At 32.8% G+C, this 17,206-nt stretch overlaps 1 protein-coding gene across 2 annotated transcripts in view; it reads left to right on the top strand.

The window, feature by feature from the left end:
• Nup205 (nuclear pore complex protein Nup205) overlaps positions 1-7,059 on the top strand; it is a 205,957-nt gene extending 198,898 nt beyond the window's left edge. For both annotated transcript variants that reach the window (XM_085813835.1, XM_085813834.1), the window contains exons 39-40: positions 827-987; positions 6,741-7,059. In XM_085813835.1, the coding sequence (XP_085669961.1) occupies positions 827-987; positions 6,741-6,827 (248 nt within the window). In that variant the 3' untranslated portion in view covers positions 6,828-7,059. The remainder of the gene's footprint in view (positions 1-826; positions 988-6,740) is intronic.
• The last annotated feature ends 10,147 nt before the right edge of the window (positions 7,060-17,206 follow it).

The raw sequence follows: 17,206 nt of genomic DNA on the forward strand, positions 1-17,206 counted from the left end.
ATTCTGGTGTGAAATGACACACCCAAGTTTCATCACCTGTCACAATTTGGTTTAAAAAGTTTTCTCCCTCATCACTGTACCGCATGAGAAATGTCAGGGCACTACCAAGTCGCTTTGTTTTGTGAACATCAGTGAGCATTTTTGGAACCCATCGGGAACACAGTTTGCGATAATTCAAGCAGTCAGACACAATTTCGAACAAAACAGTACGTGAAATTTGTGGAAATGCCTCTGAAAGAGTTGTCATTGTGAAGCGTCTGTTCTCATGAATTGCTTCATCAACTTTCCTTACCAAATCATCGGTGACAACAAAAGGCCGACCACTCCGAGCCTTGGCGTGGACATTTGTTCGACCTGCATTAAACATTCTTACCCACTTTCTCACCATTCCATCACTTATCACGTATTCACCGTAAACTTCTGTCACTTGACGATAAATTTCGGCCGGTTTAACATTCCTCGCGTTCAAAAATTTAATCACAGCAGGAATCTCACAGTCAGCGGGAGAACTAATTGTCTTAAACATTTTGAATGTGCACAGCAAACTGAAAACACAACATAGAGCAACCAAAATGGCGACAATTGAAAGTCAGTGAACAAGAAAGACTAGTGCACATGCGCGGGACGCCTACCACAGCGCTGCGACGGCGCTAGAATAAAACGGTAATTAGTTTCCGAATATGCTACGTAAAGGAAGGTATCTAAAAATTGATGCTTAACATAAACTGTGCAAGAAGTGCACAATAGCATTAAGATTTTTCCAAAATTGTGTAATATTTCAAAATTAATTTTAATGCTTTTATTGTCATTATTTCTTTAATTTTAGATACAAGTTCTTTGAGCCCAGATGTTCAGAGAAACACAATGAAGTCTTCATTTCAAGATGTATCTAAACCTGTGTCTCAGATTGATTTGGATAGCTTCAAAAGTGATGTTCAGTCGGCACTAGGTGAACCTTTTTTTAGGAAGCTAAAATCTGTTGAACAGGTAAATAATTTTAATATTTAAAAAATGAATTGTTAAAACGTTTATTTTCTGCGAATTTTTTTATGTAATTAACTTTAGTAATTTGTTTGTGAATTTAAAAGAAGACAAAGCAGTGATAATAAGCTTAATATTGTTGAAACTAGCAAATCAAAATTTATTTTATTGTTTTGAAATAATATTAAGTTATAACTATTTGGCTTCCAAGCTATAACTGTTTGGCTTATTCTATTAAGCTATAACTATTTGGCTTCCGATTTGTATTCACAGATGACTAGCATTAATCTGTAGTACGTAAAATTACTGCAATTAAATGCATAAGGTTTTGGCTGAGAGTATAGTTAAATAAAATTATATCTAATCAAAATCAAGGTAAAGAACTTGTTCTGTAGGTCATGTTTATGTTTTTATTTTTGGGAAGAAACTTTTGCACAAATGTTCTCATTTGCTGCACAAACTCTAATTCAAACACACCAAAATTTGCATTTACTTTTGCAAATTCTATTTATTTCATTCGTCTAATGGCATTTGAGTAAATTTGATTTTGCTCTTATTATTTAGATAACAGTGAAATCAAATTGATGCTAGAGCTTCCTTAAAATCAAGTTTTATGTTAGATATTTTGTATGTGTGAACAACTGCATATAAAGATGGCAAATCTTAATATAGTAACGAAAATTTGTAGATTATTTTGAAATTAACTAATTTAATTCAAATCATTCTGTTGAAATTAAGTTAATTTGGGAGAAATCTATTTTCATACTACTTTATATCTACATCAGAGAAAGATATAAATGATTATGAAAAGTCTATGCAAGTTCTTAAACGAAGTTTATATTTTCATGTAAAAATCAAACAATCTTTTGGATCAGAAATAAATTAAGCAGAAGAAAAAGGGTAAGAATCAGCTAAATTGAATTATTATTCAAGAAAAAAGGTATGAATCAACTAAATTGAATTATTATTCAAGAAGTCAAATTTTAGCAATTTAGCACAGAAAAAAAGCATGCCTTTTATTATTATTATTATTATTATTATTATTTTGCTGTTGGTTGTATATGGTGTAAATGCAAAGAAAATGATGTTTAATAATATAGTTTAAAAGACAATAAATGAGTTAGTAGGAGTAGGTGTATCAGCAGACAAGTCAACGGTGAACTCAGCGGGAGTGTAAGGAACCTTAACAAACCCTTTTGGGCAACCGTTTTCTTTTTTTTCTTACTTAAATATTTAAATTAATTCTATATTAAAAAAATTATTCATTATTTTCAAAAATACATATATTTAAAAAACTGTTTATTAATTATAAAACTTAACATTAGTATACATGTAAACATAAAATCATTTACTAAAACAGGGTTTGTAGCGGTCCTTACAAGTGCTTATAAGTCCTTATATTTGAAAAAAAAAAAAATATAAAGGCCCTTATTGGTGACTTTTTCTCTAAAGCACTTATATATATATATATTGTTGTTGTTTTGTTTTTTTCTGCTTATTTTTTGCTTTTGATACCCCCCTTTTTTTAAAATAAATGCACATTCCCCCCTCCATACCAAAGCCGAAACTAAATAAAAAAAATTTTCTTCCTTATATGGAGCGTCAGAGGGTGAATCATACTTCCAGAAATAGCTTTTCGCCCTATTATTATTTATTTCCTTGTCGTTATCGATAGTGTTATTTCACTAATTATAACTAATTACTCAAGGTAAAACAAAACTGCTTACCTTGTCCCAATGGGCTCTACCAGGTCTACTGGTTGAAATTGATCTCCTCTTTGCATCTCTATCTGCAAAATCTTTGAAGGGAATAATCCATAAATTGATAAATGCATTTTTTACACAAACATATTTAATGAAGACGCAAACTGGTTACAGACTATTTACGTAATAAAAAGGGTTTGAATTTGGCTCGAGTTCTCGTGCAATCTCTGCACGAGAGTTCATAATTCGAGATGACGTCACTCAGCCATCGATCTCAGCAAGAGTCGCAACACGCCCCTTTCCCTGCAGTAACATAACCTTTGGTGTGCACGAGTACAGACAGGCGCACGTCGTTCAATTGGTCAAAGAATTGCAAAATCGGTAGAAAATTCCAGTACACTCTGTAATCTTTCCCTCCCGCTCCAGACTACACACATTTGAATTTCTCTCAAGATTTAAATAATGTGCATTCTCGTTCCACGTGATCAGTTCATATTCACGTTTATTATGATCGTTTGCTTATATTATAAGCATATGTATGAATATTTGTAATAATATATTAGCAGTAACTGCTGAAGTATAGATAAACTTAAAAAATGGGTAAGTGTGTTTTAACATGGATTAATATTCGGAATGGCTTAAATAAAGTGGAAGTAATCGAATAGTCAAAATAATTTAACTTTTTTTGCGAATGCATTATACAGTACGTAAGTTGAGAGGGATACTCCCCTTTCTCCGCAAAATCTCAAATATTAAAACCATTACAATTTGCAGCAAAACAAGCAATGGACATTTTTTGTTTACTTTCCAATCTGGATTGAATAGGACTAAAAGTCCTGTGGTCTACCAACCCAAGCGAAGAATGATTCTATTCCGGAAATTTAACGCAGTCTGTTCAAAATTGGAATGAGAAACACTCTAGATTAGTATGCCTCTTTCTTTTCCTTTATTTTGTTATTTATTCTCCGAATACCGGCAGCTGTTGATTCCGATTGCATAATATCACATGTGGAAGAATTAAGGTGCACGTATTGTGCAATAACTTTTGTGATATTTTGCAGAGATAATTAATTTTTATGTTCAGTCTGAGATCTGTTTATGAGTACTTAAAAGAGTTTTACTGTGCTTTCTAAGTAGAATATTTTTCAGTTCCGTTGGGCTATTTCTATATAATGCACATATCGAAATGTCAAAAGCATTATTTTGCCGAAAAAGCTAAAGAACGACTAGAATATACCCTCCCCCTCTTTTTCCAACTATGCTCGACTATCTGAAATTTTCAGATATTTGGCAATTTCTGAGTATGCCAGTTAGTTAAGCTTTTACTATTAAAGGATGACCGCATGAAGCAATTCCCCGTCTTCTGATTTCAGGAATGTTCCTCTTTTTACTTAAATTACTTTGCTTGCAATATCTGTTAAGGGAAAATTGTTATACAATAAAAATTTAGAAAATGTTCAGAATTTTGATTTAAGTTAAATTATTTAAATATTAATATAAGTGGGAAAATAAATTGTATTTATTTTTAGGTGCCAAGCAAATATAATAAATATGGCTTATTATTATTTATTTTCTATATTTTGAACTGAAATTCCATCATTAAATCTTGTAATATAGTTTAGTTCTGGATAGTTTTTTCCCTCTCAGTGTAAACTACTTCTGTAAATTGAATTGTTGTTTAAAAATTTTTTAAAAAAATTAATTATTTTCCATGTAGTAGTAATTATTTTCCATGTAATTATTTTCCATGTTAATTATTTTCCATTTAGTAATAACACATATTTCCATGTGCTATTACTAAAACATAGCCTCATCATTAAAATAAAAATATTTCTTTCACTCATCCAAGATACAGAGCAATCCAGAAAACAAAAGACAAAACTTACTTACTTACCTGGGTAGTGTGATGATGAATCGAAACCAATGCTAATGCGTGGGAAATAAAAACTCAAAGAAGTTGATTCATCTTATTATATCTACACTACAACATAACACAATTATACTAAAATATATACATTATAACAATTTCCAGGACATTTTACTGTCCCCTAAAGTTATTAAACATCTCAATCGGTTCACATCACGAGGTTGAAATGGGAAAATCCCCCCCCTTTTTTTTTCCTACTTCGATGACAGCCTACGCCATGTGTACCTCTTACATCAAATAAAGAGGGAATTTATTTTTTATGTTTGAAAAATACTAAAGTGTTTTACAACACCATGGTTGAGATAATGCTCACTCTCTGTTAATAAATACCGAATTTCTCATATTTTAAATTACCAGTCTATTTTTTCTTTTAAGGTTGTGTATAATGTAATTAGACAGGTGCTTATTTTTTTTCTTAAAATGTGTTTGAAAAGTGCTTATAAAGGTGCTTATTTTTTTTTTTAACTAAAATGTAGGTACTAACCCTGTAAAAAATATAGTTTAACTTTAATAATAATGTTCAGATTTTTCAAATAAAATAAATAAATACTTCATTTATGTAAGTATATATTAAATCTTTTCTCTTCTCTCTTTAAATTTTAACCATTTAGCATATTTGCAATCAAAATTTCTACTTATTTCTTCTACTTAAGTATGATTTTACTCACATTAACATGTGATCATCTTTCAAACGATTTCTTTGTTTATTTTTTATTAAATTAATTAAATTGAAACCTTGTTCACAATCAGCACTAGATGGCAGAAATGTTTGACCAATATTCCATTAATTTTGAAGGTTAAAAATATTTCATTATTTCATTATTTCATTAAAGAAATATATTGTTCATTCTTTAATGAAAACATTAGCATAGTTAAAAGATATATTATCAATTTACACTTTTTTCTCGCATGGCAAATTTAAAATCTTTATATTACTGTAGCACAGCTGTTTTATCTGTTAATATATTACTGTATTTTATGCATAATTTTTCAGCTAGTTCTACGCCATAATTGAAATCACTTGCACTTAATGTTGTCAAATCAAACACTTCATTTTCAGGAAATATTTTTTCTAAATGAGAGCAAAGTAAATTTATGAAAGTTAGCATGGAATTAGTATTAGTTTCAGTACTTTTTTCCTCCACTTTATGAAGAATTTTTCAGAATTACTCCAAGTAATGCTGCTGTGGTTAAATATCTTGTTCTTTAAATTTTTTCTACGAACAAACTGAAATGTTTCAAGTGGTATTAGATCGCGATGCTGAAAAATTTTACACAATGCTGCACATTTTTCAGCAGTGCCACTCTAATATGTAAAGTAACATGAAAATCAATATTTTCATTGTCTATAAGCGGTATTGTGCAATTATTCCTTTCTTCATCTTCTTTAAAATATTTAATTAATGCTTCATAATTTGTAATTATTGCTTTCAGTGCAAAATATCTAGGTAATGCTTATTTAAGAATTTAAAGATAACAGCATCTGTTTCTAAAGCAGTGGCAATATCTTGAAATTTTATCTCGCTTTTTTTGCAGATTTAGAAATATGGTGTATATTGTTCTCACAAGAGTTTCGGTATCTCTCATTAATTTAATGTCTTCTGAAGCATCCCAAATAACCAAATCTTCACAATATGCAACATAGTTGTGAACCAAATGTGATTTATTTTCTTTTTGTTTTGCTACTATTCCATTTATCTGATATAGCATAGCAGCTACCTCATCACAAGTAAAAATAATCACCCCCCTTTTTTTTTCCAAATCAAGTGTTATTTTCTCTATATAAATATTTTATTGCAGAAACAATTAAAAAAGCATCATCAGAGTTTGATTGAATTATTCCACCAGATAATTGTTTTAAAACTGGTTATTTCTGTAGACATCTAAATTTTTTGTGAACATCTAAATTTGTGGTGAAAAGTAAATGCTTTGAGTTTTCTTATGCCACATGATCATTTATATCCTGGACAGAGTTCTGAAAAATATTAATTTCAATGATTTAGTAATATACATTATCAATTACTATTTTCACTTCTTCATGAATGGATATTTTTCTTTTGATGTTTGTTTTTATGAAATATGTTTTGAAAAAATTATTAACTCTGTCTGTTTTTTTTTCCTCTCCTCAGTATCTGGGTCAAGGAAGAAGTCATGTGAGTTTTCTAGAAGCAATATCAAATCGCTTGAAGAGATTAGTTCACATTCAAATTAGATGAGGTACATGTACATAGGTTGGAAATTTAAGTTCCGTTAGAAAACATTTATTGCAGCAAAAGTATTATGCTTTGTATTTCATTGGATTAGAATTTCATATTTGTGAGAAAGAAGAAAAATAGATTCACTGCCTTGGAAAATTTCACTAAAGTTTTGTACTGTAAAAATATAGTTTTAAAAATGGCTTTGTAATTTACTGTAAAATAAATAATTTTTAATGACATAAAAAAAGAACTGGCTATTTTTAGACTGCTCTGAATGTCATTATAAGAGTCCAGGTAATTTTGTTTATGAATAGCAGTCCTGAGTTTTGGAAAAAAGTCGGAAACCATATGCCATATCAAGAGATTATAAATAGAGCTTCATGTGTTTCAATTTCCCAGGTTCCTTTTTACAGGAATATGGTTCTCATTAACTGTTAATAATTATAGTACAGATTTCTGAAGAAATACATCGATATTAATTTGGAGGAAGTTATGTGAAAATACATAAATGGGTATTGGTTTCTGTAAAATTAAACAAACTTTCATTTCTTTAAACATATATTTGGATGGGTAAAATCACATTCTGCTTCTTCACTTTTTTGAGGTAGAGCCATTAGTTATCCAAAAATAAATACTGTTGCGTGCTTACAGGTTTGTAATAGACTGAATACATGCAGGTCCAAATCAAAGGAAACACTTCAGTGTTCTGGAATTTTCTGCAAAAGTACTCGTACAACTCTTCACAGTACCACAGAGTACAATCAGTAGGTACACTTCAAACTGCTAATAAGGTTAAATACAGTACACTATGAAGCATATCTAAAGAGTGTAGCTAAACTGAAGATATCTCAATACTCTGAACTAACAGCTGAGGAATTGATGCTCTTGTCTATGTTATATAGTTTTCACCCAGTTGCTGAGATATTTATAGTACTCTCTGCTTCTCGAAATTACTGGAAGGCATATGAGAGCCAAATTATGGTCTCAGTTGCATAGAGCACCAACTGTTGGTATTTAATCACAATATCCCATTATAACTATACAGAGATCGGACCAAAACAGGCGACAAAAATTCGTTGAAAAAAAATGTCACCATTGCCAAATTAGCAAGATAGCCATTTACTCAAAACTAAATAGACATGACCCTGTATTCTTACTTTTTCGGCATAGCTTCGCCTCTGTAGTGATTAATGTTACATTATATAGAAAAATACAATTTCACATATAATTGCACTAAAAATTTAAACAATAATTGCAATAAAAATGACATAAAAAAATCAAATGCTAAACCAACAAATAAATTTACATACGCTATAAGGACTACCAACTACAGGGGCTAATCTGTCATAATGAACAACTTGGAATTTGATGACTACGGATTTGATTAGGGCTTAGAATTTGATGACTTATGGCGTCATTTAGTTCGCAATCCTAACGTTGTTGTCAGGATTGTGTAAGAAGCATCTCAGGGGTTACTGTAGTTTAGGTAGAGTCCTTTCCATTGAATCAGATTCCATAACCCAACCTTGTCACCGTCATTGAATCAATGACCTGTAGCTCATGTGTCATGTTGGGTATTCATCCTGTCTGTCGCCAAGTTGACTTCCACCTGCATTCCGAGGGTGACTGAACAAGAGATCACAATGCAGACGAAGGTCACGACCGAACAGCATCTGGAATGGGGAACAGCTGGTAGTCTCCTAAACAGCGCTGTGATAGACCAGTCTCTGTTTTTACTATCGCCAGTACTGTGATTATAAAAATAGAGATTACTTCTTGTCTCAGTCCTTGTTGGTTTCTGGAAATCACCAACGAGAGTTTATTAAGGATGGTTCGATTAAACCTCTCTACCGTGCTGTCTGACTAGAGATGTAAAGGTGTCGTTTGGATTCTGTCGATGCCTAGTAGCTTGCTGAGTTCTTTAATTGCAACCGAGGTGAAATTTCTTCCTTGATTAGAATATAACTGAAGAGGCACTATGAACCTGGAAATCCAGTGCTGTATACCTTTCCTACCATGACAGCTTCTTGATAGGAATAGGATACGCTTCAGAGCACTTTGTGAAGTAGTCAATAACAACGAGGATGTATTTCTTGGCATCATCAGTTCCTAGCAGAGGTCCCAAGATTCCAAAGGCAATATGTTCAAAAGGTGCTGCTACATTGTAACATTTCAGATTGCCTTGGCTGCATTTCTTCCTTCCTATCCAACCCACACAGGCATGGCATGATTGGCACCACTCTTGCACATCATCAGCCCTTTCATTATTCCAGTAGAAGTGCTCTCGATCTCTCTGCAATGTCTTTCTTATTCTGAAGTGATCTCCTGTTGGACTGCTATGTAATTCTTTAAGGACTTCCGGAATCTTGGATGTATCAGCTACGATCGAATGTCTTTCCATCATCCTGTTCAAACTTTTGGTACAAAATGTTGTTTCAAATATGGAGTGAGTCCCAGAGAGCCCAGTATTGTTTGTTGTAGGAAGAAATATTTGCCGTCTCCAAAGAAGTTGATACCTTAAAGAAGTTCATAGCGAAAGCAGAAAGAAATTCTGATGGCTTGAAATTTTTACCCATGCCTTCTCATCTCTCTCTGAAGCTGTCCACATGTGATAGAAAGACCTCCTTCAAATGTACAAGACGCAGTTCTCTATAGTCAGTGGCAAACGCGAATGGATGGGATTCCGAACGTAAAGCCTGCCATCTCGTTTCTTCACCGAGAGCAGATGAAACAATTATCCTTCAAACTTCCTAAAACCAGAGGCTAAACTTCGAAGCTCTGTGGAGCATAATGAAGCTGTAGAGAAAAGTGTTTAAAAGACTATAGCAAACTTCAGTTAAAATCTCACCAATGGAGATGTTGTCAGGTATGTTTTCTATTTAAAGATTCCATTTATGGGTTTAACATCGTGGTCTTCCCTGACTTCTTCGTCACTCGAACAGCCGATGCTGAAGTTGTAAGTTGTTATGCAACAAGACTAAGGAGCTCGTATTTTGCTTCAACCCTGGAACAATGTCGGTAGATTTCTGGAGAGAGCCTCCACATTTCGTGCAACGATCCTTTCCTATGATGGATTTTTATGCCATATTCCTGGAATCTCTGCATCCATCTGCCTATTTGGCCTTTGGAATTCTTTAAATTTAAATGTCAAACAAAGATGCATTATCTGTGCGCAGCAGGAATTTTCTGCTGTAGAAATAATGATAAAATGTTCTACGGCTTTAGTATGGTGAGCAGCGATCCTGGGGACACAGGAATTTCTCTCCAGTTTAGATAGACACTTGCTCTATGACAAAATTGACGATCTATTTCTTGGGACAAAACGGCACCGACCCTCACATTGCTCGTATCTGTGTCGAGAATTGATGCCTTGTCGAGCTGCAGATATGTCAGGATTGTCGCTGATGTTAAAGCTTCCTTCAGTTTGATAAATAGCTACAGTATAGCTACAAGAAAAACATCAGGGCACCTTTTTATGCATGGTAGAATAATTGGCAAGCTTGAGGAGGGGTGTAGTTTAACGTCTATCTCCCAGGAGTTAGGAAATGCTAAAAATTTTGTTTCATGAGCTTGAAAAACCTTCCACATAAACAGTACAGCTGAAAGAATGGTTGGTGGTGGTCAGCCAAGAAAAACAATAGTGACTGATTTCTGGTATATCGCCCTGACAAGCAAAAAGTGATTGAAACCAGACAGCGGGCATCATTATTAAGTGTTTTCGCACGGCAACCGGACAACAGCTGTCCCAGTTTACTATGGCCAGACGACTTCATAAATGTGGCCAATTTTCCTGCCGTCCTTATCACTGCATACCATTGTAAGTAGACCAATGGTGGCACCACTTACTTGTGGTGTACAGAATATAAAGAGTTGATACCTCATCAATGCAGGCACGTCCTCTTTATCGATAAGAGTCGTTTCAGTCTGACAAACGATTTTCGGCACCAGCTAATATAGAGGACACACGATATATATAAAGGACCTTGCTAACATCAGCGAAAGAGACTCTTGGGGTAGTCCTGCCATGCTTGTATCGAGAGGCAATATGATGAACGGACAGACAGAGCTCCTTATTTTGGAAAAAGATTCACTTAGAGGAGATGAAGTTATTCTCTCCCACGTGCATCTTTTCCGGAGTGCCATTCATCCGTCTGTGTGTTTATGGATGACATTGCATGGCCACATAGGACCCGTTCTGTTGAGGAGCTTCTGGAAAGTGACGTTATCGAAAGAATGGATTGGTTAGGGCGTTCCTTTGACTTAGATTTCATTGAACACATGTAGGATACTTTAGGTAATCGCCTGGCGAAACGATCTTACCATCTGGATAATGTCAGACAACTGAAACAGATGCTCCTTGAAGAATACAAACTCTTAGCCCAAGAAGTGGTAGATAATCTGGTGTTGAATATTGACAGACAGTACAAAGCAACCACTGCAGTCATATTCATATTGCTTAAAGTAAGGCGCTTTGGTTTGTTATTCATCCTCTTGGCTAGACGGTTTCTTATTCCAGTGCCATTCTGTCAATAAAACCTCCTCTGTTTGCTCCATACTGTATACATCCTATTCTTTTTTTCTTTTTTTTTGTTTCTAATTTTTCTCATTCCTTAAATATTACATTGTGCCTCTGTAGTGTGAATCGCATGTCTCCTAGTTGATATTTTGCAGAATTATAAATGGCCAAAATAAAGAATGATCCTTAAGTTTTGCTCACTAGTATATGTTATCTGAACATCAGTATTGCTTTCAATAGCATTTTGATGTACCAAATAAAGGTATTCCGTTTTTAATTTCTGTAAGATTATGGAGAAAGGTAACTGAGCATATTTTGGTTTGGTTTATGTGATGACGGCAAAGCCTCGAGGGCTATCTGCCTAAAGGAAGGCTTGCCTTCGTGGAGGACTTTCTAAGGGAAACTGGCTGTTATCACGCTACACATGGAGGAAAATCCGAAAACACCCATGCAGCCACCCCGTTCGCTGATTCGAACCTTGGAACTATTAGCGTTCAGGGATTTTATCGCTCGCCCGCTAGTGGGCTGAAATGAAACATAGAATTGTGGTAGTATCAATTATTAGATATCTAAATACTCTGAAAAAAAAGGAAAACAAATCTAAAGAAAAAATAGCTAATGTTTTCCACCTATGTGGTTTCAAGAATTTTTCTAGTTTTTCTCTAGTATGGAGAGGGGATGATTAATATAGAGAACATAACTTTTCCTTATATCCTAAATATTTCAAAAAATAATTATTTTTAAGCACCTTTTGTTTAGTAATCAGCTAAAATGTATTTCATTAGTGCATGCTGTTTCTTTCCTTTAAAAAAATTATATTTTCTTTCTTTGAAATGAATGGAGAATGTAGTACACTATAATATACAGTAATAAAAAAAAATGCTTTATTGACTAGTAAACAAAAGCTGCTGAAGAGAAATTATAGTTTGAAAAATTTGGAATATATGGAAGAATTTTAGAAATAAGTGATACTAACCATCACCTTTCTCCATGTGAATGAAAGAATCAGGGGGAAAAAAAATCTTGAATCCACTTATTTCCAGTTTCCTTTCTTCGTTACATTATAAAATATTAAACATTTTTATTTGCTGTATCAAAATGTTATTTAAAAGAAAAATAATTTCGGATAATCTGTAAATACATCTGTTATGTATTTGTTTCATAATATATTTAAAAATTTTCATTTCCATTAAAAAATATTCCTGAGAGATATTTACTAAAATCGTATATAAATATATAGAAAAGGGCAAATGTTTGTTTTGGGAAAATGCTACCAGTCTCAGTATTGAACATGCTATTGTGCGTTGCAGATCTGCAAAGTGTAGATGTAATTTAGAACAATGTACGATAGCTCTTAATAGAACGTTCTTTATAAGTTACATGAGAATGTCACTAAAACTGGTATTTGACATGTTTTTTTGGACGTTATAGAACTGTAACATATGAGATGTGATTTAGAAAATTCTGACAGAATGTTGTATGACCTTTCTTGTAGAACACTGCTTAAAGGTTCCTAACACATTCCATGAGAGTACTGCCAACACTGATGAGAGATGTGCTGTTGCCTGTTTTAAAACTGCATCATATAGATATGATTCAGAATGTTTCACCTAAACATTCTTAAAATACTGAAACATTTTGTGTTAGTTAACCTACCTAGTTATTTTTATTAATTTTATTGTAATTTTTAATTATTTTATTAATAATTAATTAATTTTATTAATCATTTTTACTTTTGTTAATTCTCACCAGAATAAATGCAAATTAGTTAAAATATAAAGAAATTTACTAATATATTCTTCAGTTTAGAGAGAGCTTTTGGCAGTATTTGCTGACCGTTAATCTTTTTATGTTCCCTTGCTGTTTGAATTAACTTATCGGTTTCAGCTTCAACAAGCCCCATTTGCTTCAAGAATACTCAAGGCTGAGTCCAGGTGTATTTAGGAAGTGCCAATTTGTATTTTGTATTCAAATTTGAATTGAACATTTTTTCTAAATTCCCCTAAAGAGCAGAATTTATGTATGGCCATATTTTTTAGTTCTATGTAATTGCTAGGTTGATGAGTTAATAAATATGTTTGTTTTTAATCTTAACTTTGAGTTGATTCCTGTAGGCAGATGGGATGATAAGGCATCTAACTGTCTTACTCAACCTGCATATTAAATTATACTTAGAGATTGTCATAGCTTTAGTTTAAACATTTCAGATTTGTGGTATGTATGCAGACAAGTCTACAATTATCTGTTGGATTCCATATGAGCATTGATGAAACCCAACCAGAGTTTTGACCATGGAGGACCAAGGAAGTCTATTCTAACCTCCTTGATTTTGACAGCAGAAGTTCAGAGTTCAGTTTTGTGAAAAGGCTTAAGTTATTTTCTCCTTCCCTTGCCACGATGTTACAGGAGGCTAATATGGCATGCACTTTAAAAGGCGTCAGCAAAAATCTGCTAGGATGAACCTGGTAATGAATTAAATAATTTGAATGCCTTTTAGGTTGCACTTATTAAATCTATTTCCCAGTACAAATGAGCTCATTTAGGGTGAACGATTTGGAAAACAACAGATAGTAAAGGAAGATTTAACTTTGTTTTTATGAAAAGTTGAGATCCGAAAATAGTTGTATTGAAAGAAGTCAGACATCAAAGTAACATTTTTGTTCATGCCTAGGTTATTATAGCTTTGTGGAAAAGAACTTTTCTTGAAGTATGGAAGCTGTCAGATTACAGCTACCAATACAGTTACTTCAAGGAAACTGTGACAGGGGAGGTGACAAAGAATCTCTTTTCTCAGAATTAATGAAAAGCAAAATAATATTCTACTATATTTTTAACTTATCTTAAATGTAAGGATAGTCTAATTTTTGAGTAAATATGGTTTATTTGGGATTTTAAAGAAATGTTTTCAGGACAAAAAATTACCGCAATAATAAATTAAATCATTTAACTATATGAAATTTTGATTGCCATATCAATAACATTTGAAATATTACCACTTTCAACGATATCATTTTCTCTGTATTTAATAGAGCAAGCAGGTTTGATTGTTTAACACACACTATGGAAAAAATTTAATTTAATATAACATTTCTTCAATAATGAAAATGTTTCACACTTATTATAATAACAGGAAATTTACAGAAAAAACTCTTGGTAACTTTTAGGTACCTGGAGAAAATTAATTTCACCTGTTATTTAATGCACACTGGAATCCAGTGAACCTTCCTATATTGAAAACCTCCTCAAGATGACAAAAGTGACCAGTATTCTACAGAATATAAATAACATTGCACACATATTTCTATGACAACCTCCAGAGCAGACCAAAACCAACTAGAACTATTACAGCCTGGACTCCAGATTCATTTTACTCTCTTATGCTCAGCCCTGCTTGGAAAAAGCCATCTAAATATTTAACGAATACTTAAATTGCTTATTACTAGAATCTACAAAAAATTTCGATGAAAAGGAAAGTTATGCTCATATAACACAATTTGAATATAAAAAAAGCACAATAAGAGCGAAAAATACTGTCAAATTTGTGTCAGTGTCAGTTCTCCGCAGTATTGGTGCAACAATGTGGCAGTTCTACGCCACATCAAAGCTATGCATCACTGATCATAGTGACAACTTGCATTAATCCTATAGAATTTCTATTTTATCATGCTAACTGTATAGCAGTCTTGATTCTTTGTCAGTGTTAATGCTATGTCATGTTGATTTTATGAACATAAACCTTGGCCATAAGAGTGCTACTGATTTTGCTTTTCATCAGTGGCCACTATGTCTCACTATCTAGGATTATTTCTTGTGGCATTTTGTGAAAGACAACATTATGTTCCGCACTTTACAACCCAGACACAGCGACTGCAGTAAACAAGGCATGCTCAATCGGGCACAAGGTGAGTTTGATTATCGTGCAGATATATGTATGCCATGTATCTGATGGAGGTCATACTGAATATTTAGAGCAAGTATACATATAAAACTTGATACTGAGAAAGGTACTGTACAAGTTACTGCATGATTCCTAAGTTCATTAATTTCAATAATATAGGCTCCAGATGATTCTCTTTGATAAATTCTTATATGTGTATGTTATATGTATATACAGGGTGTTTTAGCAAATCGGTCACATTCAGGAGAGTACACCTAAACAATGGAAAACCATACAGAAATGCATTGTTGGAAATGCTTTTCTGGCACAAACAATGACAACACAAAAAGACAAGAAAGGAAGAACATGAGCAGGGTGAGAAAATACGTTTATTATGCTTAGTACAGCAGATACAAGAAAAACAGACGATCATAATCAAAGAAGGTGCTAAAAATTACAATCCCAGTCTACGATGCAGGACCCATATGTCAGGCATCTTTTATGTGCCAGAGATGTGAGGCCTCCATCAAGGTCCAGGGTCATAATTTTGATGACCTTTAATGATGATAGTTGTCTATTTTTGTTCTTATTTTTTTATTTCTGTTGTACTCAGCATAATAAACATGTTTCTTCACCTTATTCATGTTCTTCCTTTCTTGTGTTTTGTGTTGTTACTACCGTGCCAGGAAAGTATTTCTAACCACACATTTCTATATGATTTTCCATCATCTAGGTGTACCCTATCTCTTCTAAAAGTTTGTAACCGATTTGCTGAAACACCCTGTATTTATTGCTGGGTACTGTAACCCAGCCTGTATACAAACATACAGGCTGGTCCAAAATTATTGAAAATAGACTAAAAAGAAAAGAAAATCTGAAACAAATTACATCCAAAGGAGCACATTTTTTAACATTTTGTGTGTTACATTTATTTATTAAATATCACGTTCTTTGCACTTAAACCATCAAATTAAGTTCTGCAATATCGCAAAATAGCTTTAAAGCATATCTTTAGAATTTCCGATACAGAGACTCACATGCTGGAGATAAAAATGTTTTTTCTGTACAACATTGCCATTGCTCGCTTTGAAATCCTTGAGTTTGTTAAAGTTTTATAAAATAGGAAATCGATAATAAAACAAATTTCAAATTTGGTCTTCCACATGCCCATATTTTTAGGATTATGTCCTTCAAAATTCGATGGCTCTATGTACTATTGTTTTATCACAATGCAAGAAATATACATACATTTATGCAGATTTTTCATTATTTCCTTTAAATATATAACACAGGGTGATAATACTTTGTGGCAACAGTTTGAAAAGTGATTTGCCATTTGTAGTGAATCGATGCAAAACGAAAACAATAGTCCTTCAGGATCAAAGCCCCTTTGGACTAATAATCTATTGAAATTAAACTTAAAATAAATAAAAAGGAAAACATTCCAGAGGCTGTATAATCAATTTAAACCTCACTAATAGTGAGGGCACTGTAACATATTTTGATAATAACTATGAGAGTCAACAAAAGATTTAGTGACACAGAGAAAATTAATAAACAGAAAAGTAAAATAGTTGATCCTACATGGAAGAATCTACTCTCTATGCTGTTCTATATGTGACTCTTACTTGGTAAACCTCTTACTGAAAACCTAAATATTTATATACCCTCGCTGAGAAATTTACTTTCGTAAAAACTAAACTTGCTCTATTACAACAATTTGTTGTATTTTTAGAAGTTTTCAGAGGCTTTCGGACTACTTTACCATCAACGTACTTTTCTTCACTGCTTTTAAAATTATGTACCTCAGATGCAAAATCTAAACGTACACAAATTAAAATATCAATTATAAGTTAATAAATATATTAATGTGCATATTTTTAGTATGCTAATGCTTCATTAATGCAAAGCTCAATTGATTTAAAATTAATTCTGTGAATATGACAATCCAATACTGGGTGAAAATTCATTATGCTACCGACTAAGAAAAATTCTAGAAGTACA

This window comes from Stegodyphus dumicola, chromosome 3 (genome assembly GCF_044657685.1).
Source record: "Stegodyphus dumicola isolate Sdum_Otavi_A_Nest chromosome 3, ASM4465768v1".
Classification (NCBI taxonomy): Eukaryota; Metazoa; Arthropoda; class Arachnida; order Araneae; family Eresidae; genus Stegodyphus; species Stegodyphus dumicola.